The sequence below is a fragment of the Boleophthalmus pectinirostris genome, unplaced genomic scaffold (genome assembly GCF_026225935.1).
Source record: "Boleophthalmus pectinirostris isolate CB_2022bp ecotype Guang Dong unplaced genomic scaffold, ASM2622593v1 HiC_scaffold_3, whole genome shotgun sequence".
Classification (NCBI taxonomy): Eukaryota; Metazoa; Chordata; class Actinopteri; order Gobiiformes; family Gobiidae; genus Boleophthalmus; species Boleophthalmus pectinirostris.
In genome coordinates, this window is record NW_026571299.1 from 35,196,961 (window position 1) to 35,222,830 (window position 25,870).

Below are 25,870 nucleotides of genomic sequence, written 5' to 3' on the forward strand. Positions count from 1 at the left end.
TCCTATATATATATGTTTTATGTACTCTAGCTGCAGGTTTAAGGACTGGCAGCTTAGCTATGAATGTAGTAAGGGTACAGGCGTTATACAGTTCCTTTAAGCACATTTTATTCCTTCATCCACTAATTCGCAGAACAGCTGAAATGCTTTGACTTAATAGTCCCTTTCATTTTGTCAGATGTTGTGGTTAGTGGTGTCTATTAATATGACAGGACAAAAATGTCTGTTTGAAAGTTTCTCTGATCATATTTCTTATAATTTTGTGATGCATTTAATTTCCATTTCTGATAAATCCTCTGCTCCGCTCCAAGGGACGTGTTCGTTCTTTCCAAATGCCAACAACTACAAAATTAGAGAAAGCGCTCTGGGGTTTCCCGCTTACTTTGCATTTGTATGTTTTGGGGAAATTAAGAGCTAAACAGAAGCTGACCGTCTCATCAACCACCACAAAATCTCAGACCATAATGTAACCAGCATTTTCCTACAATTGCATCAGGACCCAGTTGGAAATTGATTAGCCTTTCCTATGTACTAATAGTGTAGTAATGGGCTACTTAAATTGCAATAATGCCATTAAATCCAGCATATAAAACCTAGACAGTAACTGGCTATTACTTAATTTATTTTCTGAGTTCATATTTTCTTATGTCCAGTTAGACATTATGACAATGAAGTGCAAAAACAGTTGTGCAAAAGAAGTTTGTTCATGAGATTTAGAGGAATGTCACACATGAACAATACCGCACTATGACACACCACTGTAAAGTATTATTTCAACTGTCAACATGCTGTTTTCTTGTCCTTTTAACGGCACCTTAGCACCAATGTTGTGCGGTTTTCCCCGATGTCACGGACAAGTATTCCCCAAAACTTCTGACAAATAACTTGTGGTCCAAGTCGTTCCTTTGAGCTACAAAGCAGCGTGACGCACAGCGGAGGTATCAGGAACAATTCCTCCACAGGTCCTCTGCATCTATACGGTGTAGCCCACCAGGTCTCCTCTACGATGATACCACCCAAGGGTGCTGCTCTGTGATGTCACTATGCTGCACCCATGGACTTGAAAGTTATCTCACGCAACGCATCTGTTTGTTGTTATGGGATGAAAACGACACGTACTCTTGCGACTTTTTGTAGCGCTCGTGATCTGCTTGTGTGTTGTGAAGTGACGAGAAAGGCACGTTGGTGCTGCGTGGCCACCTCGTGGTGCTGAAGACTCACTGAATCAGGGACAAATGCAGTATAACTGCCTCGTGCGCTCCGCTGCTGCTGGCCATTTCTACTCTCACCACGACTGGAGAGGGACCCAGATAGATGCTCTTCTTGAAAAGGGAATATTTTGACTTTTAAATATAGGTATTCAGTTACTTGCAACCACCATGAACCACTGTATTTTTTTAGACATTGTAAATGTTCTGTTAGTACTTCGGTTTTAATTTTTAACACTTTTTTAACACTGACTGACATTGTTCACAAATGTCCACAGTGTCCCTCAAAGCTTTGAAAACCATGGATGGCTAAGATGTTTTCAAGGAAACTTTGTAATATACATTTGAGTCTGTCGATGCTGCAGGTGACTTCTGCCACATCTGCATGAGTTTTCATCCGTGGCGCGCGCAGGAGAGGAAATAACCGGAGCGATGGAAAGTCTTTACAATGACAGCGAACTGTGGCAGATAAATGAAACATGGCGAAACTCTTCTTTGTCTAACGGTACCGGTTCCTTAAACCAAACGAACCCTCTGAAAAGAAACGAGGAGGTGGCCAAAGTGGAGGTGACGGTGCTCGCGCTGGTTCTGTTCCTTGCGCTTGCTGGTAACCTGTGCGTTTTGCTGGCTATCCACAGTGCCAAGCACAGCCAGTCGCGCATGTACTACTTCATGAAGCACCTGAGCATCGCAGATCTGGTGGTTGCCGTGTTCCAGGTCCTGCCGCAGCTTATTTGGGATATCACGTTCCGCTTCTATGGGCCAGACCTTGTCTGCCGGCTGGTCAAGTACCTGCAGGTGGTCGGGATGTTCGCCTCCACATACATGCTCGTGCTTATGTCCATTGACCGCTGCCTGGCCATCTGTCAGCCCCTGCGCTCTCTGCACCGCGGCAAGGACCGCATCTATGTCATCTGCTCGTGGGTCATGAGCCTGGTCTTCAGCGTACCCCAAATGTTCATCTTCTCCCTCCGAGAAGTGGGCACCCCCGGCTCCGGGGTTTATGACTGCTGGGGGGACTTTGTGAAGCCATGGGGCGCCAAAGCGTACATCACATGGATCAGTCTGACCATCTACATCATCCCCGTGGCCATCCTAAGTCTGTGTTATGGACTCATCAGCTTCAAAATCTGGCAAAATTTTAAGCTGAAAACAAGGCGCGAACAGTGTATCAGTCTCACACCCAAGACCTCCAAGGGCAACACACTTGCGCGCGTGAGCAGTGTCCGACTCATCTCCAAAGCCAAGATCACCACTGTGAAGATGACGTTCGTAATAGTGTTGGCGTACATCGTGTGTTGGACCCCCTTCTTCTCTGTCCAAATGTGGTCTGCGTGGGACCCCGCTGCGCCCAGAGAAGGTATTTTTATTATTATTATTTTATTTTATTTTTTATTATTATTATTTTTTTACAGTTGCGCTATATGCACAGTGGCACAAACAGTTTAGTACTTTCCCAGCAATTCAAATAATATCATTTCTTGAGTTAATGCCATATATATGCTCCTTAGCACTCTAACAGTCCTCTTCTTCGCTGTGTGAGCTGTGCGCACCAGCCATTGGAGACTTTTACGCACAGGGTACGCACGGCTGCTATTGGGAACTCAGATCAGATTAAGATGTTTTCTGTTTTGCTATGTTTCGTTTTATATGCCATTAGGCGGGTGGCCTTATGTTTCGAATTCAGTTATAACCTCAAAAGAACCAAAAGGAACTAAAAATCCCACTCTGTTTCCAGTGGGTTGTTGAGTTCAGTCCATTTAATTTAGGACCAAATTTAGGACCAGACAGAGCATGTAGAGTCAGAACTCACCGCAAGTCTGAGGGATGTTGTTTCAGTAGGCCTACCTGCTGTGCTTGTACGGGTGACGGCTAATCATTAATCAAATTACTGCACCAGCGCGCGCCAAGCAAGCAGCTCATTTGTGACTTCAGGGCACGTCGCGCACCTCGTTGACATTTAACCACAATGAGCCACCACCTGGGGGCTATTGCAGTGTGTACTCGCTCCATCGATCTGACCACGCCCACTGGCATAATCTGATGTGATGTCACGAGTGTCGTTTGCTTATATGCTGTCAAAGTTGGATTTACAACAATAACTAAATTACCTAAAGAGACCAAAGTTGATAATGTATATAAGTATTTATACACAGCTATGTGTAGCCTATGGGTTTGCCGACCTGTCAAAACAAATGATTACATAAACAGAGGTTGAAAAATATAGACTTGGAAACAGGCTTTGTCACACTGTTTGTATTCTTTGCTTGTTCTGATGCAGACGGTTACTGGAGATGGTCTTTTTCTGGGCTTCTTACAGTGAGAGGGGTGATGGGAGGGGGTAGTGTCTTCTCTACGTGAGTCAAACGTTTGTGTACTAATGACACGCTGTGCATCACCTGTGCTGTGCGAGAGTGTCCATTAGATTTACTCAGACGAGAGGAGCCAAGCAGCAGAGGAGAGAGACGATGATTGCAACTATAATGTATAATGGCACATACAGTCCTGCACTATGTGGTATGTAACCAAACAGGACTGGTGTCAGGAAGGCTAATAAGCTGTTGCCTGTTGATGTGGAAGAGTTTCCATGTGGCTTCACATCTAGTGGGATATTAGCCCACCCAGTACAGGCAATTATCTCCATGTACAAGCCCAGAACAAATATTTAGTCAAGAGGCCTCAAATACAGATTAGGCAATATACCGACAAGCTATAAATCATTTTAACTTAGTAACTTGAACTCAAATATAATCTCCATATGCTCAGTGGTTTTGGAATTGGATTCTGGCATAACACCTAGATGCCAAATTAATATGCAATTTACTGCACAAAAATCAGTCTGGGTTAGTCTGTACTTTGTAACATCTATGGTTCTGTTTTTTGCATTGCAAGCAAAGGGCAGACATACTGAAGAAAAATATGAAATCAATGTAACGTATATATGAATTGGACAGAAAGAGCATAGAGAAATACATCTGAATGAATGAACCACTGACCTTTTGGTGTTCTAATATCGCCTCTATTATTGCCAATGTGTGGCTGCTCATTTGCTCATTTTTAGCCTCACATCCATGTAATTTTGAAAATGTCGTCTGATTCTTGTTGAGCTGGTCAGACTGACTTTTCATATCTAATGCAGGAGAGATCCACCTGAAGGTTTTCAAAAAGTCAGAGCTCAGACTGCAGTGGCTCTGCTGACTCATACATTGCACAACGAAAGTTTCCTGCCCAATAAAACAAAGACTTCTTCTACTGTCGAGTCACAAAAGACTCTTAAAATAGTCAGGATGAGCATGTCAGTCCAGTAGCACTCCGTCCACACAGATGTATGCAAACTTAAATGCTTGAACAGCCTTTGGTTGAGCAGATTGATGAGCTGAACCCAGGAGATAATGACTTTGAAGTTTGGTTGATAATGTGTGGATGAAAGATACTGAGAGAATTCATAGAGCTTTTATTAATATTGCTCTCTTGTCGTTTGATTGTGTTTCAGTTTCCCGCTTGGCTGCACTGATTGAAAAGTCTTGCAGTGCCACTAAAAACTAAGTGCACTCATGCATAGTTTCTAATAAGACCGTTTTGCATATTAAAATAGGCATTGATTTATTAATTCAGAATTCTGCTTGGCTCTTTTCCTTGATCTTCGATCTTGGCGATATCGTGGTTTGGTTAAAAGTTCTTTTGGAGCGAAGAATGAATTTGAAAGTGACAGACTGCGATTTTTATCTTCAGCTGCCTCCCTACTTTGTCCTTGTCAAAACAATATATGTATTGTTCTGTGGGCTTTTAGGGAGGACATTTTTATGTATTTCATTATTATTTTCCCCTTTTTTATGTGGCATACAATGTTGGCTCTGTGCATTTATCAACACGGTGCATTCATATAATAAACAAGCTCAAAGATTATGTGGTATGTAACACAGTATCTGCAGTTAAGTTAACATCAGTTAATTTCAAATATATTTATCTTGATTTTAAGATATTTTTTCATCTCTGTTTTAGTACGTTCATTTTATTTTATGCAAAACTATCTGTCAGTGCCGGAGAAGTAAAACAATTTCATGAATAAACCAAAAGATCTTAACTAGCCATAAATGACTTGAAAGAACTTTAAAAATTTAGATGTAAAACCGAAATCAACTCAATCCAGTAAAAGCAAGACAAATTAATGAAAATGTTCTGCATTCAAATTATTTTGAGGGAAGCAGGTTTGGCCAAAATGACTGCAAGTTCATAGTCATTATTTAATTAGTTTAAAGGTGCAGTGTGCAACTTTTCTGGTGGAGTGTCCATCACCTGCTTGTCTCCATGGAGATGTTATTGCTTTGCATGGAATGTTCCATAGTATGCCATCTATCTAGCATTTATTCATTGCAGGTGCTACTTTTACTCAAAAATACAGTAATTCTCTCCTTGAATACAGTTGCCTCTCCACGGATCTGACCAGTAATGTAGCCTACAGTTGTCTCCCTTGATATAGATAGGTTTAATCTCTACCTTGGAACATTCTAAATGAAGCAGTAACATCTCCATGAAGACTAGCAGGTGGCGAACCCTGCATTAGAAAAGTGACACACCTTAAATATAATGTAATGTCGCACTTTGCAAAGATGCTTTTATTGACATCATTTTCAGGCATTAAACTAACAAAGCTAACAAATCATCCTATGTCTTTGCTATCCTTCTCATACCCCATTTATCAGAACAAAGCCAATAAAATAAATGGAAACAATAAGTAACAACACCACAGAACACAAATTATCCAATCTTCCTTCATTTAACTACATGCTCAAAACCCAAGCATCAAACACTGCAGGGCCAATATGATCGATACCTCCTATGTGAAGGACTTTAGTACCCTTCCCGGCCTGCAATTTGTGGATCAGTTTCCGTCTATGTCATTACCCAAGAACAGCTTGAGGTCCTTCACACAGACTGGTCCGAAAACAGACCAAAAGCACGAGAGATAATATGGGACACAAGCAATTACAGGAAGCTAAAGATTCATTTACAAATGTCATCTGGCACATGGAGCTGCCTCTATGCAAATGTCAGTCGGGATGCCAGCGCGGGCATCCTGTCACTGATTATCACCATTAGAGTGACACCTCCACAGTAATTATAAGCTTATAAGTGGAAGAAATCCACACACAATCCATTGAGTGATGTTTTGTTAGCTGAGCAAGTATGAGACGTAATAACTTGAATAAGCCTGAAAATGGATGAAGCTCTTAGGAACTGTGCCAAATTCTCTGTGCTCAAATTAATTCACAAAATGAAAAATGACAATTAACACGTACAGGCATAGGCTATTCCAAACCAACTGTGCAAAACTCAAACACAGTTTTACCTTTGAAGATTTGCTTGCTGTTTCTAAAGGATTTAACCTCTCTGTGCAGCTCATACTGTTATTTCTCTTCCTCCTTTTTCTTTCAGACGTTCCTGCAAATCACTGTTCACTGTAGTTTTGTTGACTTCTCTATTTTATATGTAGAATAGCATTTCTGTATTATATGGCTTAACTACAATGAGAAGGTGGCACCAACACAAGCCTTTTTGCAAAGCATTCATTTATCCAGGCTTGGGACTGGTAAAATAAATAGCTATATTCCCCATGGCTTGTGAGAATATGGTTGCAAATGTATTTAAATATTTCTGAAGTGAATATTCAAAGAACTGTCCCGTATTGTTGTGTTTGTCATTTTCTTGAAAAAATGGCTACAAAAAATACAATAGGTTGTTATGAAAAAACTTCAGTGTTGTCTTTTTGTTGTTGTTAATAAATGTGAATATGGTGCTTCTACAAAATTGTATTCAAAATGACTGACACCTGCTGTTTTTCTATTTGCAACTTTGCTCAAAAATCTGTAATTGTGGCTCCCGTTTATCTAATCTCCAAATGTGTTTACCTTTCAGCTTTTCATTCTTAAAATAAAATAAATAAATGGCTGAATAGATTGAGTTCACATGACTTCACAACGTACTTGAATTTCTATAGTTTAATTTGAATTTAAGCTGCAAGGCAATTGGTTTCTCTGCTTTATGTTAATATATCTATAATTACTGTTATTTTACACATGAAACAAAACAGGCACAAAGTTCAGCATCTGATGTGATTAGTGTCAGTTGAAAGACCTTTAAAACATCGGATTAATTTAGCAAGAAAGCAGTGCAGCCAATTCATAACCATAAAATTAGTGGCTTATGTGTTTAACTATTTCTTTAAAGGTCCTAAAATTGACTTCAGTGACATTGAAGCCATGTTAGATTGCTGTTTCCTCATCAAAAACATATGTGGAGTTGTGTTTTGTTTCATTCACACATGTTTGAGCAACCCTTTATTATTAGCCTGTTTACATCTCCAAAGCCCAAAATGCTCTGTTCCACCTTGTGATGTCATAAACCTTTTGTCTACTAGAGACTGGCAACTGGAATTGAACTGAAATTATCCTAATGATTGTAGAGAAGGTGTACAGAGTGTATGAACACGGTGGAGTGCTTCTTGTATTACCACATGACATGACAAGGAAGAAGAGAGTGTTTTCTGTTTAAGAGAAGAACTCAGTCTAAATATGCAGGGTTTGTGTGTCAAAGGGATTTTTGTGATGACGAAACATTATAACAGATCTGAAAAGAGCATAATATGGCCTTTAAAAAAACAATAAATGTCCAATAGAATGTGGACAAAATCTACAAACTACTCTTTGAAGTCATTCTTTTCAGAAAATGTCACTGAATTGAGTGTAAGTGTCCACCTGCTCCTGACAGTGCCACTAACTGTGCTGTTCTCTGTGCCCATAGCAATGCCATTCATTATTTCCATGCTGCTGGCCAGTCTGAACAGCTGCTGTAACCCCTGGATCTACATGTGCTTCGCGGGGCACTTGTTCCAGGACCTGAGGCAGAGCTTCCCCTGCTGCTCCCAACGCTACTTCAAGTCCTCCCAGTACCACTGTGATCGTGACTTCAGCTCCAGCCATAAGAGCAACTCCTCTACCTTTGTCATCAAGAGCACCAACAGCCAGCGCAGCATCACACAGACCTCCTCCACATAGACCAACCTCCTCACAGACACTCATTTGTAAATTACCCATGATGCCTCTGGACACTGGGACCAGGAAGTGAAGAGTACTTGAGGTCCATTTTACAAATGTTTTGCTTTTTGAAAAGACAGTGTTGATAAAAGTGATCTAAAACTGTGTTCAAATATGGGTGCATTCAAATTCACACTGCAACACTAGGACTAGATTGGACTAGACCAGATGAGGAATAAATCAGGACTAAACTAGGACTTGACCAGGACTAAACTATGACTAAACCAGGACTAAACTAGGACTAAAACCAGACTAAACCAGGACTAAACTAGGACTAAAACCAGACTAAACCAGGACTAAATTAGGACTAGAAACAGCCTAAACAAGGACTAAACCAGAACTAGACCAAGACTGAGCCAAGACTAAAACAGGACTAAACTAGGACTTGACCCAGACTAAACCAGGACTAGAGCATGTCTAAACCAAGTCAGGTCTAATGATCTCAAACTAGGACCAAACAAAGTGTGAATGCATCCTTTATGTCCCCATGCGACAGTGTTTGTGTTCTTGTATTTATTTCCATATTTAAATTTAAATACAGAGGAGAGAGATTTGGGGTGTATATTTCATGTTAGTTAATTCAGGAGAAGAGACCAAAAATGCTAAAATAATCTCTTCGGCAGAATAAATATCAGCACCGCCTCCAGTTGCAAGGTTCGCATTTCCATAATTAAAAAAGATGCCAGTGAATTAAAGGAGGTAATGGATCATGATTGCTGCTAGTGAGTTAATTTGATAGTACTCTGTGGTCTACTGCGTATGCGTCAGACCTTTGAATTATTGCACGGGGAAGAGGGACAAAAGATAAATAAAGACTTTAAATGGTTGGAAGTCCAGACACCGTGACCTAGATTTTACCAGGAAACTCCAGGAAGGAACTATGCTATTGGGAAGTACACAGACTGGCTCAAATATTTTCATCCCATTTTCAAGCACATTACTTTGGTCTCTTAAATTCCTGTTATTCGAACTGTTACTTGACCTAAATGTAAGACTAAGGTAAAAAGTAAAATAAAAACAGTAAAAGGATATGTTTGTTTGACTTTAATTTGCTAAGAGGAAGAGATAAGAGTCTTAGGCGTGTTTGTGGACCTCCTATAACACCACTGAGTTCCGGTGAGGTTTGACTGTGCATTCTTCCTAAAAACTAAAACTAAAAAAAAAAAAAAAAAAAAAATCCTTGGCTGGACTTCCTGTTGGGCGTCCCCCGAGTGTAATCAAGGCTGAAGTAGGAGAGTATACGACCAGAGCACCAAGCTGTTCACAGCATCTGCAGCTTTTATCATTTGAAATAACGCTGACCAGTCACGTCCACAAGTTTAAAAAGGGTCATTTTGACTGAGTTTTTCCATTATATGAACATTGCCATTTTGTATGTAAATGAGAAACAGCACAACAGTTGTTACCAAGTTGGCAAAACAAAGATTTATTACTTACATCTACATTTGCTAAACGCCAGGCAATTTCACACCACTATAAAACTAAGATTATGTGAGTGCAAATATGGTGATTTGAAGAGAGTGAGTCTGCAGTGAGTACAAGAGATTGTGAAACAACAAAAAGCACAAAGAAATATAGCACTAGCTAACGACTCTTTCTTTATGCACAGTGTTTTATGTGCATTGCGCAACTTTTCTGGTGAGGGGTCCATCACCTGATTGTCTCCACGGAGATGTTATTGATTTTTCCTGGAAAGTTCCATGGTATGACATTAAACTTATAATTAAACTCATTAACTTATCATTTAGTCATTACGAATGTTTCTAGTGTTCTAAAATACAATAATTCTCTCTGCAAATAAGATTGCCTCTCCACAGATCTGACGCATGATGTAGCCTTTAGTTGTCTCCCTTGAAGTAGATAGATTTAATCTTAACCGTGGAACATTCTAGATAGACCGGAGGTGGGCAAACTTTTTGACTCGTGGCCCACAGAAGGTTCTAAAATTTGACTGAAGGACCGGACCAGGAGCAGTGGATGGAGTTTTTTGGAAATGCATCTCATAAGAGAAAAAAATAACATGGGATAAGTAGAAAACATTTATTGAAATATCCCTTAATTGAAAATCATTACAGAGCATTACAACAAAATATCTGTCTTTCAAGTCCCAAGATATTTACTATTTATTAAAATGACTTTTAAAACACTGAAAATGATGATTATTATTATTGTTATTATTCAAGTTTGGCGGACCGGATTAAAACGATTAAAGGGCCACATATGGTCCCCAGACTGTAGTTTGCCCACCCCTGAGCTAGACAAAGCAGTTACTCCTGCTCTTGTCTTCATAGAGAAAAGCAGGTGATGGACCCTCCACCAGAAAATTTGCACAATGCACCTTTAAAGCTTTTCTAAAAGTTAGCATTAAAGGTGCATTGGGTAACATGTTGGTAGTGGGTGTCTCACCTGTTTGTTTTTATGGATGTCACTGCTCTGCCTTGAAAGTTTCACAGTATGACATTAAACAGCTCTACCTTACATTTATTCAATTACAGGTGGTTTTATAGCTCAAAAATCCCCAGAAAAACAACATTCTAACTGTGAGCGGGGTTGTCTCTCCACAGATCTGACCTGTAACTTGGCCTGGTTTAGTCTCCATAATGATAGAAAGGTTTAATACCATACTGTGAAACATTCCAGACAAAGTAATAACATCTCCATGGAGAAGAGCATTTGACGGACCCTCCACTAGAAAACTTACACAATGCACCTTTTTTATTTATGGCCATTTTTATTCAAAATTGTTCTTCTCAAAATGTTCCAAAATGCCAGACACCTGCTGGTTTTCCATTTGTAACTTTACTTGGTTAGAACTCTCCTCCAACTGTGACCCCCTTTTAAATCCAATCTCTGGACATGTCAAGTTTTTCTCCTTCAACTTTTCATTCTTGTAATAAAAAGAGTCAGTGCTTTATTCTGGCCATTTGCAGAGATAGAGACATGGTGGACAAGATCTATCTCCTGTCTGGTATTCAAAGTGAACACAGTAGGCAAAGTTGTACATTCAATCACTTCATTCTTAATAAATTACATTAGACCCAGTAGATATGAGGACATGTTTTATTCATGTCTACCTGCATGTCAGATATTGCATAAATCATTTCATTACATACATATTCAATGCGTGTTCTTCAGGAGTTCAGAGATTCCTTACTTTACTGCGCATTTGCAGTTGAAGATAAATATCAATATGAAGTATGTGGGTGTCAATAAACAATTTGAGGAGCAATTTGAAGGCAATGCCTCTCAAGACTTGACTGCGATATAGTGAGACAGCCAATATTAAAGGAACTCAACAAAATTTAAACACATGTTCAATAAATCAGGTTTATGCACCACTCTGCTGGAAAAATGCTTTGGACAGTTGGAAAAGCTTTATTTTTATCTCTATTTTTATCTTGGAAGATTGGAACTTCAATAGAAAAAAAAAATCTTGTCAGTTTGGTGAAGGAAACAACAGCGGCCTCTAGTGGGTTGGTGGCTATGCGTAGTCCATTTATTCACTTTTTATTTACACAAACGTATATAGTGTAGGCGCCACTTGCAAGTTCCAAGCATAGCTAAGTGAGTTGTCTGGTAGAGCATCTGACTTAAAACTATTAATTATAAAGTAGTATTATTATCAGATGATTAAAGCAAGCTAGCAGCCAGATGATACTGCTTCAAAGGCTTTGCTGTTTAGTCATAGCAACAATCCATTAGACGACCAAACCAGATGGTGTTTTGTGATTAATTTTCAAAACTTTTCAGTCAATTCTGTCTAACAGGCAGCTCAAAAGGTGATCTACATGCTCCCCTGAGTTACACATGACAATTTATGATGACAAGTTATAAAAAGGGGTCTAAAAATAACACTTTTGGGTTCAAATATTATATACCTTTAGTTTAAAACATATTAACAAAAGGGCACTCACTCTAGATATGCAATCCTAACAATATTTTCTACAATATTTTCTGTCAGAACACACATTAGCCTGATAAAACGAAGCAATTTCCTATCTTCTTTCTACTAAAAATATAAAATGATTCCAGCATTTATTCTAGTTTAGAAAGGCCAAATGTCACAGATGTCCACAGGGATGTCCATATCATTTAGTGGGAACTATAGCCATAAAAGTCTGCTTGAGCCAGAGGCAGGGAGGTGGTGAGTGGGCCTCTTATCCCTTAGCGGCCCAGATCAGTCAGTGTACCACGCCCAGGCTGCAGCTGTCACTGAACTTCTGGAGGCCAACAAGAAGGTGGGGGTATATACTGGGGAGTGAGGGGTAGGAAAAACGCCAGTAACTTCTTCTTCTACTGCTATACGTAAAAACATATATCAACACTAAACCTCTTTTCTCAATGCCACACGCACACTGCCGAAGATCTTCCCCAATGCCTCAAAGAACGGATCACAGAAAGTTTGGATGCACAGTGAGTAGATTCGACTAATACACTGGGACTCTATCAGGCAGCTCTTAATGCAAGGGACCACAGCCCAGATGTGGCAGAAGGAGATACACGCGAACAGGAAGCCCCACAGAAGTGCTACAGGGATCCCAAAGATGGCTGACAGGATACGGTAACACCAGTACTTGGATACAGTGAAGGTGGTGTAGCTGAGTTTCCAGACCCCATCCAGACTGTGGGTTCCATCAGGCTCCGCTATGACATCCTCGAACTCCACCTGAGAGGAATGTTAAACAGTCCGGGTTATTATTATGCATGCTTTTAGGTGTGCTGTCTGCTTTGTGTTGCCTGTACTAGACGTGTGGAGGCTTCCACTGCTGCTAATAGGTGCGTGACAATGTGAGGAGAAAACTGTTGGCTCAGGTCTAGGGGGACCGGGACTAAATTTATTCACAGAACATATCATCAGTGACATAAAGGAGGGGTGCTCTGTGGAACTTTTCTGGTGGAGGATCTGTCATCTGCTTGTCTCCATAGAGATGTCAGTGCTTTTCCTGGAATGTTCCACACATGTATCTTCATTGAGACAAGCAGATTACACCAAATGGGCAATTTACTGGTCCAATCAGTGGAAAGGTGACCCTGCCCACAGTCTGAAAGCATGTTTATTGCAATAGAAACACTTATCATTGAACAAAAAGTTTTTAATTTCCTTGGAGACACAAAGATGGCCCTATACCAGAAAAAGTAAGGGAGTGTATGTTTAAAAGGTCACATTTTAGACTTTCCCTCATGAAAATGCATTATGTATTCCCACTTAAAGCAGTACATTGTATTCACCTGTCTACCATGCGCCCACTGCTGAAGGACTGTTAATTAACTCCATGGTGCAGCACTTACAAAACATGTTGTTTGTTCACACACCACTGGACTGCATCAGTATGGACAGCACCACCACAAGCAGATTTTTCATGTATCCATTTCAGTGTAGGGCTGATCCTTGGAATGAATGAGTGTGCATGGTCTGCTTATTTGCTTTCACAAGTCATCCTGCGACTTTGCCTTTTCTCTTCTATTAAACTGGAATATTATCTAACTAATTTAGGGCAGGATTTGTGGCTGACTCATAGCAGCTTTTAATTGATCCACAAAACATTGAATAAAGGTCTCAGGGTTACAGATGGTTACAGAACTGGTCTCATTGATTGGAGTATGTGTAAATTCATGCAAAACATATCAGCATCAATATTCAATAGATTAATGGCCGCGTCACAGTCACTATCTCACTGTACGTTTTAATAGATTTTTCTTTGAAACTCATTTACATGCAGTTTTGCCCTTGGAGTATTACAACATAGCAACAAGCAAAATAAACTGTTGTCAGTCCTAAATTAACATTATAGTGAGCGGTGTTGGTTTCAGCCAGTTCTAGCAGCAGCAATACAACCCAATGCTCTGCACACAAATAGCCTTCTGGTCTATTTTGGGCACATTGCTTATGTCTACTGCCCCATTTTCCTGTCTACTTTGAGGACATGCACGCACAGGTATCCAAGTCAATTCTTAAAAAAACACAGACCTTAACTACATCTTCATTGATTTGCTTCGGATCCCTGTTTATCAAGTCGATCTCCTTTGTGTGGCTGTCCTTCCTGATCTTCTCCTCATTGGCGTTGTATTGGTACTGATCCGCCATGGTGGGGTTATGGTGCTTCCAGGGGCGCTCGGTGGTCCTGGGACAGTGCTAGTATTCTGAATGGGACACCCTAGCCTGTTCTCTTCACCGTGGTTCTCTGTACAAGCAATGACGCTCCCAGTGACATGCCAGAGGACAGCTGCTGCAGGACGGCCCGGGCAGGACTGGGGAAGGCCCAGTGTCCAACTACACACACACACACACACACACACACACACACACACACACACACACACACACACACACACACACACACACACACACTGTGAGCTAACACACACTTCACAAATGTACACACATGCAGAGACACACAATCAGAGCAAGGCATGCCTTAAAGAAGAACCAGCCTTGTGTCACATTTCACATGGAGCTGTCTGGGCTGGGTTTGCACACTCACAAGAACTTCCACCTCACAAAAACACACCCCACACTACGGCTAACTTTCCAACTGTCTGCGAATGAAATTATAACTTTGAATGGATTTGAAATAACAAAGTGGAGCAGAATAAACATCACGTCGTCCTCTGGGTTTCTTCTGTCACCCAGTGTGCATGGTTTAGTAAGTGAAGTGTTGGATTCTCTCCCAAATATTTTTAAAAGTTTTTTGGGGGGACTGACTGGCTTGCCACTTTATAATAACTACACTTTAATTAGCCTTAATGCATAAAGATGAATTCATAATGAAAACATTTTCAAGATTGTATCAAGATTAATAACTACTTTATTAAGGGATACATAATTAGGAGAGTATAGGGTGGCTATTAACAAATTACTAACCTTTATTTTTAATGAGCTATTAGTGTTACTGTCTGGTATATGGACCCTTGCAGAATATTAGAGTAAACTGTGATGCTGAGTTCTTGGAAAATAATTTGCATTACTGAGTATTTTTGCAATAAATTCCAGTGCACTGTGAGAAACAACACCATTATTTACAGCCATTAACTGAAATCCTTGGTGTTTGCGATTGCACAGTCTTTATTGTTATTATTGTTGTTATTTTTTAAGATTGATATTTAATTCAAAGTTGAGTCTTCTTCCAAACTCACCGGTAGCCCTGCTGTTTGTAGATCCATTGAGGTTGTTCTGAAGCTGTGAAGCTATTAGAAGCCAGGCGCAATGTTGCCATTCAACCTCATACGGAAAACATTTACTCAGGCGATGCCATTTATAAACACTATGCAAATGAAATCTGCTAATAGAGCTCAAATTACCGGAAGACAAAATGTTGCTCCATATGATTCTGTGCTTAAACTTTACTTAATTGTCAAGTATTATATAAGGGCAGGGTTTTTTGGGGCCACATGTCCAAAGTTGTTCTCCTCCTTATTTGTGAAGTATTGACCGAAACCTTTTCTTGAAGACCTAGCACTTTCTCCAATCTATAGAATGTGATGGCTGGGGAACTGAAAAACAAAACTTCAATCTATACATATAAATTAAACTGCCAGATTCCTTTCCTTAAACTTTGTGAGTTCCTAAATTAGTATTTGATGACAGGAACAACATGAAAATTTAATAACAGTCCATGCCAACTATCACTGGATAGTTGTAGTATGGGATCAGCAGTGGTGGTAGTATTCAATGTTGTTACTTAAGTAAATGTACAGATACAGGTGCAAAATATTACTCAAGCAAAAGTAAAAGTATCACACAAAGAAAATCTACATAAGTAAAACTGTGAAGTACTTGTTTAAAAATGTACTGTAAGAGTAAAAAGTAAAAGTATTTAGCAATTTGTAGCAATTTGTTTTTGAGCAATTAAAGCATCAAATGTAATGTGATTATTTTTAAGTTATTTAATTGATTTCTTAGTCTTTCTCGCTTTTTTGTATATTTGGTGTACATGTGGTTTTATAGCTCAAAAATACCTAGAAAAACAGGCATTTTGACAATGAGCGGGGTTGCCTCTCCACAGATTTGACCTGTAACTTGGTCTGGTTTGGTCTCCATGAAGATCGAATGGCTTAATGCTATACTATGAAACATTCCAGAAAATAACATCCCAATGGAGCAAAGCATTTGATGAACTCCCCACCAGAAAAGTTACACAATGCACTTTTAAGTAAAGTACAGATACCTAAAGACTGTACTTTTACTTTTGTACTTTGTTACCTTTCACCACAGGGTATCAGTGTTAGCATGCAATTTCTACTAATAAGCATGTCTGCTTTTTAATATAACTTCTTGTTATTGACTTAAGGCTACACAATTGCCATAAGGCTTCATAATATACAACCATTATCTTTTATTACTACTCATTTCAACCAGCCCTCTGATATAAAATTCAATAGCTTCCTAAAATAAAGTGTGATTCAGTGTTCCCCCGGGCAGTGCAGTTGTTGCTATCAGTCAGTTCTTTCTATATCAGCTGGTGGATAAACAAACCCGTGCGCTGCTGCGGAGCAACGGGGCGTAGGCGGCGTCAGGACGGTCCCATAAGAAAACCAGTGCACGTCCTTAACACCGCTCCCCTCCTATTCCTCCTATACACTTCTGTTTTATCTCAATCAGTACCAACAGTAGTGTGCATGCGTGCCTTCAGAGCGGCTCTTGTTACCCCTGCTCCCTGGTGATGGGTGAGAGGGGAGCTGAGGGGTTATGGGTGGGAGTTATAAAGATGGGGAAGAGGGGAAGAAGGGGAGGTGAGTGGGTGCAGAAATGGGATCAGAGTGCATGTGATCGGGAGTCAACCCAATTAGAGTTATCCAGTAGTCTCGATGCGGTGTGGTAGGGCTGGTTAGGCATGAAGACACAGCGACAGAAATAGAGCAATAGAGAGGCACCACGGGCATACCTCTGCTGCTTTGAGAGTGCCAAGCACTCACTGATCAGCTCCTATTTGTTGCACACACGCACTGCCAGATTTAGACACATAGGTACTACTGTATGTAACCTAAGAAACTGGTTTGACAGAGGGTCTATCACGAGTATGACTATAATATAATCGAGAAATTATTCAGTGTGCCAGTATACCTACTAGTTTCACATGACTGAACACTGAAAAATGAGGAAGCCAAATTGGTAAATCTACAGTAGATATAGGCTACATACTGGCCTAATTGGATGAGCAGGGATACAATTAATGATTTATCTCAAGTCAAGATGATGTAATCCCTCATCTCAGGAGTGGTTTATGGTGGGAAAGGGTTCAGTGTATAGGGTTCATTGATTAATTGTAACTAATTGATTATTGAGATAATAATCAACTAAAGCCCCTTACTATTATGACCTATTTTCCTAAACTGTCTTATTAAAATGTCTCCATTCAAACTGAATCTGTTCCTGAACATTTTGGAGCACTTTGGGTCTTGATAACTCCCATGTCAAAGCTGAAGCATATCTCACTAAACATGAGATTTACTGACTTGTAATTAGGCAAATAAAAGTTTAATTTTTTAATTTGTAGGTTTGGATCACAAACTGGTCCAGATTTTTCTCAGAGTGGTTGATTTAATGATAATAAGTAGGTTAGAGATTTCCATTAATGTTTTACATGTCCATGAGATTGATAGCTCCCTTTGGAAACTGAACAAACAGAAGGGGCCCTCATCAGCCCCCTCAGATTTGAAAAGGTTTTAATAGGTTAAATTTAATGGTAATTGGATAACTGCTATATGAACAATACACAGGCACCAAAACATGCTTTGTGATGAGATGATCATGTAAAAAACTATATACATTATATCATTGTATATGTCATTAGAATGTCCTCAAGAGCATCGTTTAGCTTCATCTCAAATCATTCAAAATCATAATCATAATCATAGGTCTTTTGCTAGGTCAGTTATCAAAAATCATAATTAAACCATCATTTCAAAGTTATAGTCATCTAGACAATGATAAAACAAAAAAAAAAAAAAAAAACCTTCCAGATGACCACCTTTGGAACCTAAAATCTTGTTATTTTTATTTAATTTAAAATCTTGTCATTTTTATGTGCAGTGCATTTTCAATTTATATTACACTGATAGCTGTCAATCACAAGTCAGGCCTCACCCAACCCCTACCAGTGCTCTTATATGTAGTCTCCCTTCCCTTTTCTAAAGCTTTTGGGGGCTGTGACGCTGGGACAGGAGGGTGTGTTGACTTTACAAAGCCAATGACAAAGCCACTGGCTACTGTCCAATATATGGTACTGAGTCCAAACAAGGGTGCAGATTTGATTTGTGTTTTTATTGTAGTAAATTTTATCTTTGAGAAGGGAAAAGAGACAATATACTAAAAAAAATAAATAAATAAATAATCACCATTACACTAACTACCAAGCCATCATACATGTTGAATACCACTTCAATTCCATTGCCACCACAGCAGCAAGACCTACAGCCACCTCAGCCTCTCCATCTTCTCTTTATCACCAAAACTATCTAGGTCCAAGGTGTAATATTATATGAAGTACAGCTGCCACAGGGTATTTTTCTGATCCTTGCTATAACTTTTAGGGTCTAAATTCCACATATGGTTAATTCGTTTAACCAGTCATTCGTCTAGTCTACACTTATCTGTTTATATTTGTTTATTCTCTCCAGTTTATGTTTGTTTATTCTCTCCAGTGCTTTTATTCATAGGTGTGATTTTAACAATAATAATAATATACTGATTTTATGAAAAGCCAAGAAATCTAAACCAGGGTTGATCTCATTGTGAGGTTGCATAATACATAAAATGGACTTTCATGTTTTCCATTTTTACTAACCTCCTCCACTGCCCAGAGCCCTATACTTGAATGCTATTATACTCACACATAGGGCTCCCCTCTGCAGAGGCAGGGCCTCACAGCTCTGCAGGTTTGAACAGGAAGAAATTTGTCCCATTTCTTCTATTATTAAGCCATTTTAAATCAGTATAGCAGTTTGCAGTGTTCAAATGTGCAATGACAATCTTTGCTTATTGTTTTTCTACACTAAGTAGGAAAACACACAATATGTCTTCTTTAATCTATAGGCGCTGCTGATGGAGCATGCTGTGCTGAGAGGACAGCAGGAGGCAGATGGAACAGCCTGGTCCTGACAAACAGGGCACTGGTTTCAGAGAGAGAGAGAGCTCTGAGATGTGCTCCTGACCCGACCTTTACACAGATTACAGACACGCCTTGCTTCTGTGGACACCAAACATTTCCACAGTGTGTAAAAATGTGACACCGTTCAAGGGAAACTTAGATGTGATGTGGGAAAGCTGTAACTCACAAAGATGTGTTCAAACTCTCTTGTGCATGTATTTGATGTTAAAACTGCACTTATATGCTGCTTTTATACATGCAATGTATATTTTTTTCTCATAGGGGGCCCACCACTTGCTTTGCTCCATGCTTTGCTTGGAATGTTGTGACATTAAAGATATCTATTTTAATACATGTGCTTTTATTTAAAAATAAGAAGACTGGCAGCAGCCCGTCCATCAGAAAAATTCCATACTACACCTTTACATCAACATATTTTAAACAGTATGAGTAATTATAACAGTTTCCCTTATAAGCGCACCATGTGCAATTCCATTACATTTGTTGAGTCTGGCAAAGCTTTTGTTAAAACGTAGCAGGTCCATTAGAATCAAAGTAATCAATATGGTATGTTTCATTAAATTATTCCATATACCTCTATTAGGTACATGTTGTGCCGTGACCACCTACATGTTCAGTTTATTTTCTTAGAATTACTTCATAAATCTCAAACAATCAATGTTTCCTTGGCGACAAGAGGAGAAAGTCCCTGTGGTAATAGAGGAGGACCTTAGAGCACAGGCGTGTCAAGAAGACACTGCTGAACGACTATAGAGCAGAGCATCTCAGAGCACACACACAAAAGCACTGACATGGACAGGTCCCCCAGTGACATGACAGTGGGGCTCAAGCTCACAGCTACAGTCACATATGAATGCAGGAGTTCAGGAGCATCATGGGAAGTCTTCAAAAATAACAAGGCACAGCACCAGAAACAGATGGAGAGGGATCAATGAAATGTTTCATATATGAATTGTGTCCATAAAAAGTGGACTAAAGCTGGTAGATCTTACCAGTTTACCAGTTTTATTAGGGATAAATATAATTTTCTCATCTTAGTTAAAAAAAAAGCTGAAGACAAATAATAATATAATAAAATTACTTTAAAAAGTGCTCATACTTTCTGAGTTGGTGAATACTGTGAAAGCAACAAGACTACTTGTGAGACACTGTGTTGTGTTTGCATGTTCTCACGGTGTTTGGATGGGTGTCTTGTATGGCTGTGGGTATCCAGTTTCTGCCATAAACTTAAAAAAAAAAACTTGTTCTGCAGTTGGCCTCAAGTGATACAAACTCAGAGCTAAGCAAAGAAAGAGACACATTTTCATAATTATATTTTTAAAATAAATGATAAATACAGGCCTTTTGTATGTCTTTGACAAAATACCCTACAATGTAATGCCTCACACACATCACAGAAAACTTGTGAAGTGTCGCCCTCTTCAGTCAATAACAGGAACTGGGATCAGAAACATGTGATTATGGACCACATATACTATACAGTACAGTCTGTATATATCCTGGTCCTGGTATCCTGCTTTTGCTATAGAGTACCACTATGGATGTCAGGATATAGGCCTAATCGTGATTATTTTTCATCATTTTCATCTGAGAAAATGTGTTTAAAATGCGTTATTCATGGGCAGTTATGACAGATAATCCTCAGAGATACTGTTACCATACCAAATGTATTTAGTAGCACCAGAATAGTAGTATTTTGACAGATTTCTATTATAAACTACATAGGACAGTGCTCTCAATCGCTGGATTAATAACACAGTGCAGTAAATATTATTTTCCAAAAGAGGGCGGCAGAGATCCTCGCCTCGCACATGTCAGTATGAGGCATTTTTCACAATTTTGTTCATATTAATCCATAGTCAATCAGAATAAAAAAGAACCTCACAAATGCATGGTAAACAATACATTGTAAGACATATGAAGTAAGTATAGAATTAAACACATATGCTTAGACTCATGTCTTATGTCAGAGCCCCCAGTGATTGGGACATGTCCAGCTGTATTCAGCTATTTAAAGTGTGTCTTTATGTTTAGAAACTTCTGTATGCACACAGCTTTTGATAAGTTAGTTGCACATTAGAGAAATACACATTAGAAAACTGCTCACATGGAGGTGCACAAAACTTGAAAAAGTGCATTGAAAAAGTTTGCAGTGCAATTAACAATTTTCAGGAGACAGAGTTTATTTCCCAATAAGAGAAGGAGTTTATTTACTGTGACACTCTCTTATTCTTCTGGTAAAGGCATAATTGTATAGATGAACAAACCTGCACCTTACATTTAGTTTCCTACCAAAATCACATCATCACATTTCTTTATACATTGTGGCTTTACTGAACTTGACTTAATTGATTGGGTTGTAGTCCAGTCAAGATTTTTCCAAGTCCAAATCCAAGTCACATAGATCTGTTATTGCTAATAAAGACGGTTGAAGAAGCAGCTATAAAGAGAGAAAAAGAGAAAGTAGTGGACCACAGCAAGCACAAAAATGAGACTCACTGTGAACATTACCATGCAAAGGTGTAGCTCTCCATCTCCATAGTGGCACGAGATCCTCCCATATCTACTGCTTCAGAAATATTTATTGACTGAACTAAATGAATGAATAATAAATAGTGCAGTTGTTTGATCCTTTATCCCCGACAGAGTGACCAGTCATGGGTCGCTGCTTCAAAGCTGTCTTTGAAGACAAGCAAATCTCTCTCATAATTGAATCCCGCCCCACTGCAGTTGAATGTTGCATGTGTTTGTGGTTTTTCTACTCTTCCTCGTCAGAGCTGACCGCCTGTCCTCCCATCACTTCTGACCTTTATCACAGAGACTGGCTGATTGCTTGTGTCACGTTCGCTGATAAGAAATTAAATGTGATGAGTTTTGGACATTGATGAATCAGATGCCTGGAGAGTTGTGTCTATTATCTTGTGTTGCTTGTGTGGTCAAGGGGATACAATTGACTTATGATTCACTTAAATTACTTTATGGGAGAATGTCATAAATGTCAACTCTTATTTCTTCCATTATTAATACCCCTCCTTAACTCAAAATATAGTCCTATACTGCAATATTTATTTTGTTATTGCATGATGCAGGTGATATCAGGGTGCTGTCAAATCTATTTGATTACGCTCTATCAGCTATGTTGTGCACTTTTTCTGGATATGTTTTCTTTTGTTGGAGAGGAGAGAAGAAAAGGTTGTCTACCTCCACATCAAAGCATATCACTGATGTTGAGAAAGTCTCATCATTCATTCTATTTACATGAAGGTGACTGCATTTCTCCTCTGGTGACGGGAGCATCACCTGTTGTCTGAAAATTGTATTGCTTTTCGTATAATGTTTCATAGTTTGTCAAAAATGTTATTGACCTGTAGCATTTATTTCATTACAGCTGTTTTGACTTCTCAGAATCTCAAAATGAATTAAAAACATGCATTCTATGATTCTCGGTTGGGTGACACAGCCTGCTCATTTCTAGAGGAGCTTAATGCCAGACTGTGCAGCCAAATCAATAACATCTCTGTGGAGGTAAGTAGGTGATGTGCTCTCCACCAGAAATGCTAGCAGTGCACCTCTGAAACAACGTCAAAATGTTAATAGCGTTTCATCCTTAGATTGTGATACTAGCAACAAATCAAAAGCTCTTCTTGTTGGTGTTAATTCGACTTGAAGACGCTGCCCCCTGGTGCTTTGAGGAAGCGCCTCTGCTTAGCTGCCAATACTAATTCACTGCACTTTCACAGCACTGAGCTTCAAACAGTTGGTCCTGACTCTTAATAAGAGCGATCTGCACCTGAAGCACACTCAGTCCCTGGAGACCAATGTCAAGGAGAAGGAGGACATAGGCAATAATTAAGTGCAAGAAACAAGTTAGTTAACGTAAATGTCTCTTACTACACCTTCCAAATACAGATACAGTTACAAGCAGAGGGGAAGCTGTGAAGTTACAAATTTCTAAATGATAAGCAGATTTAGAAAATGTTCTCTGCAATCCTGCATTTTCACTGCAACTGGGAGTGTTCAGTTTGTCAGGGTCAGTTTACAATGTTGGTACAGGCAGTAAGAGCATAGCCAGGCTGGTGCCACCTAGTGCCTCCGCTCAGTTTCATTTCTCTCCAGCGACTATGTCAGGAATCGGAATAAACTAGACCAGGGGTGTCAAACTCATTTTGGTCGGGGGGCCTTATCCAACCGACTTTGATCCCAAAGGGGCCGGATCAGAAAACTCATGGCATATTTACCCCAAAAATTGCAATAAGTTCAAATAATTGTGCAGAGAAATGCAAATCTATTACAGAAATCTTTTTTAATTGATGAACTCTTTCTTGTACAAAATATTATAATATTATGAACAAACTGAACTTTAAGAAAAATGCAATTTCAACACAATGTTTTAACATGAACTTGTATGTAAATAGGAATAAGTCAATTTTTCTTGGAAAATCCTGCACTCGCCATCCACTTTTCTCATTTTTGACATTTTGTTGATGAGGGTGTCACGATCAACACTCAAAAGTAGCCGAAAATCAGCCGAGGGCCAGATTGAAGGTCTTGGAGGGCCGGATCTGGCCCCCGGGGTGTATGTTTGACACCTGTGCACTAGACAGTTCGCAAAAAACCCAGAAGTGCGAGTTCAGGCACCAGAAAATCAGCAAAGAGCCATACATTCTGTTTTGGCAACAATTTCCAAGATTGAGGATTTAAAGCTGGAACAAAAAGAATATTTGGTGAATTTTATCAAGGGGAAAGACGTTATTGCCCTTCTTCCTGTGGGAAAATCTTAATATATCAGTTAGCCCCATTAGCAGCTCATTACAGACTTCATGACCAAATAGTAAAGACTGGTTAAATTAAAAAAGTACCCGCCTACCACTCAGCGAAAGAATTCTAATGCTGCGAGGTCATACGGTTTCTAAGAAGTGAAACCGGCTGATTAATCGGGCTAGGAAGAGCATGGGTACTGCATAGAAGTAATAATGACTGTTATATTGACAATGACTTTTAAAGAATGTGAGAAAATAAATAAATAAATCACACAAAAAATGCTGATTCCTCAAAACACTGTTTTCACAAAGCCAGGCTGCTCCCTCCAGTTGAGCGTCTGAAAATAGGTTGAGTTCTGTGGCATCGTGGGGAGAGCTCACCAGAGACATGATGATGAATTAATACAGAGGAGAGGTGGAGGGGAGCTACCTTCTGGTTCTCTGCAGAGACACGAGTAACCCGCTCTGAACCCAGATACTGTATATTTTTAACCCAAATCTCTGCTCCCGTTCTGTAGATTTTTTATGAATTCATGAGAACATTTTTGTTATAAATAGACTACTGTTACAATATATATATATATATATATGTGTGTGTACTATGGCAGTGTATAGTAAAATGTATGTAATGTCTGAATTTGGGGTGTTTATATAGTTTCTTCGCAATTCATTTTCTTTGTCTGACATGGAGCTTGCACAATAACATTTAACACTTTTATATGTATTATTATGCTTTGTGTGGAGTGGATGGCATTGAGATAAAGTTTTCTAGTTTTTGAATTTGCACTCAATTTTAATTTTAATTCATATTTTTTAATGCAGAGGAGGAGCAGCTAAAATGAATATAGTTATAAAGCTGATTTTGGTTGTAATAGGGCTTAGTCATTTATAGAAGTGACATTTGTGGATCTACTTTTTAGATATTTCAACCAAAAAGTGTTATGTAATTAACGGGGGAAATTGACGCTTTCCCCCATGTGGGAGTATGACACCATCGCATTCTAGAAACTGAAACCCACCTATTTTTGTGTTCTGTAAAATATGACACGTTCACCATTTGTTACTAGCCCAACCTCCTGTGGGATTATGTGGAGAGTTCATTATCTCAGAGCCCCCAGTGATCAGGCCACGTCTCTACTGCCTCCCATTTGTATTCAGCTATTCAGACCCTGTCCCTGTCAGCGCTGGATGAAGTACTTGATTTTGCTACTCCATTAAAAGCACAGATACAGGGGCAAAAGATTACTCAAGTAAAAGTATCACATGAAAAATGCTACTTAAGTAAAGCTATTGATCTTGTCATGGCTGGTGCTCCCCTCCCTGTGTGTGTGTGTGTGTGTGTGTTTGGGCGGAGTCTCCTGGTCCTGATTCATCGCACCTGCAAGCAATCAAGAGCCACTACTTGACACCTGCTCACCTGTGAGACTCTGCCAGATTGTTCCTACCTGCACACGGTGAACCTCTTGGCTCCTAGATTCTACGTTTTTGCTGCTTGCCTTTTGCCAAACATTTTACTTGCGTTCTCTGCCCTTCAGTGATCCCTGCCGTCTCCAGCCCTGCTCCAGCCCTGCTCCAGCCCTGCTCCAGCCTGCTCCAGCCCTGCTCCAGCTCCGCTCCTGTCCTGCTCCAAGCCCTGCTTCTGCCCTGCTCCAAGCCCTGCTTCTGCCCTGCTCCAAGCCCTGCTTCTGCCCTGCTCCAAG

At 39.6% G+C, this 25,870-nt stretch overlaps 2 protein-coding genes across 2 annotated transcripts; one reads left to right on the plus strand and one right to left on the minus strand.

The window, feature by feature from the left end:
- The first annotated feature begins 912 nt into the window (after positions 1 to 912).
- oxtra (oxytocin receptor a) lies at positions 913 to 8,643 on the plus strand. Its single transcript, XM_020934089.2, has 2 exons — positions 913 to 2,568; positions 8,010 to 8,643. The coding sequence occupies exons 1-2, from the start codon at positions 1,641 to 1,643 to the stop codon at positions 8,261 to 8,263; spliced, it is 1,182 nt and encodes a 393-aa protein (XP_020789748.1). The 5' UTR covers positions 913 to 1,640; the 3' UTR covers positions 8,264 to 8,643.
- Positions 8,644 to 11,356: 2,713 nt separating this feature from the next.
- LOC110168681 (caveolin-3) lies at positions 11,357 to 14,549 on the minus strand. The gene is made up of 2 exons (XM_020934157.2): positions 14,271 to 14,549; positions 11,357 to 12,968 (listed from the first exon to the last, which is right to left on the minus strand). Exons 1-2 carry the CDS (start codon positions 14,385 to 14,387, stop codon positions 12,627 to 12,629), a joined length of 459 nt encoding a protein of 152 aa, XP_020789816.1. The 5' UTR covers positions 14,388 to 14,549; the 3' UTR covers positions 11,357 to 12,626.
- Positions 14,550 to 25,870: the final 11,321 nt, after the last annotated feature.

Bases quoted from the DNA above. Each gene is read 5' to 3' on its own strand.
- LOC110168681 (XM_020934157.2), bottom strand. From the start codon at position 14,387: ATGGCGGATCAGTACCAATACAACGCCAATGAGGAGAAGATCAGGAAG. The intron at 12,969-14,270 runs GTCTGTGTTTTT...CATTCCTCTCAG, and splicing joins TCAATGAAGATGTAGTTAAG to GTGGAGTTCGAGGATGTCAT.
- oxtra (XM_020934089.2), top strand. From the start codon at position 1,641: ATGGAAAGTCTTTACAATGACAGCGAACTGTGGCAGATAAATGAAACA. The intron at 2,569-8,009 runs GTATTTTTATTA...CTGTGCCCATAG, and splicing joins CCCCGCTGCGCCCAGAGAAG to CAATGCCATTCATTATTTCC.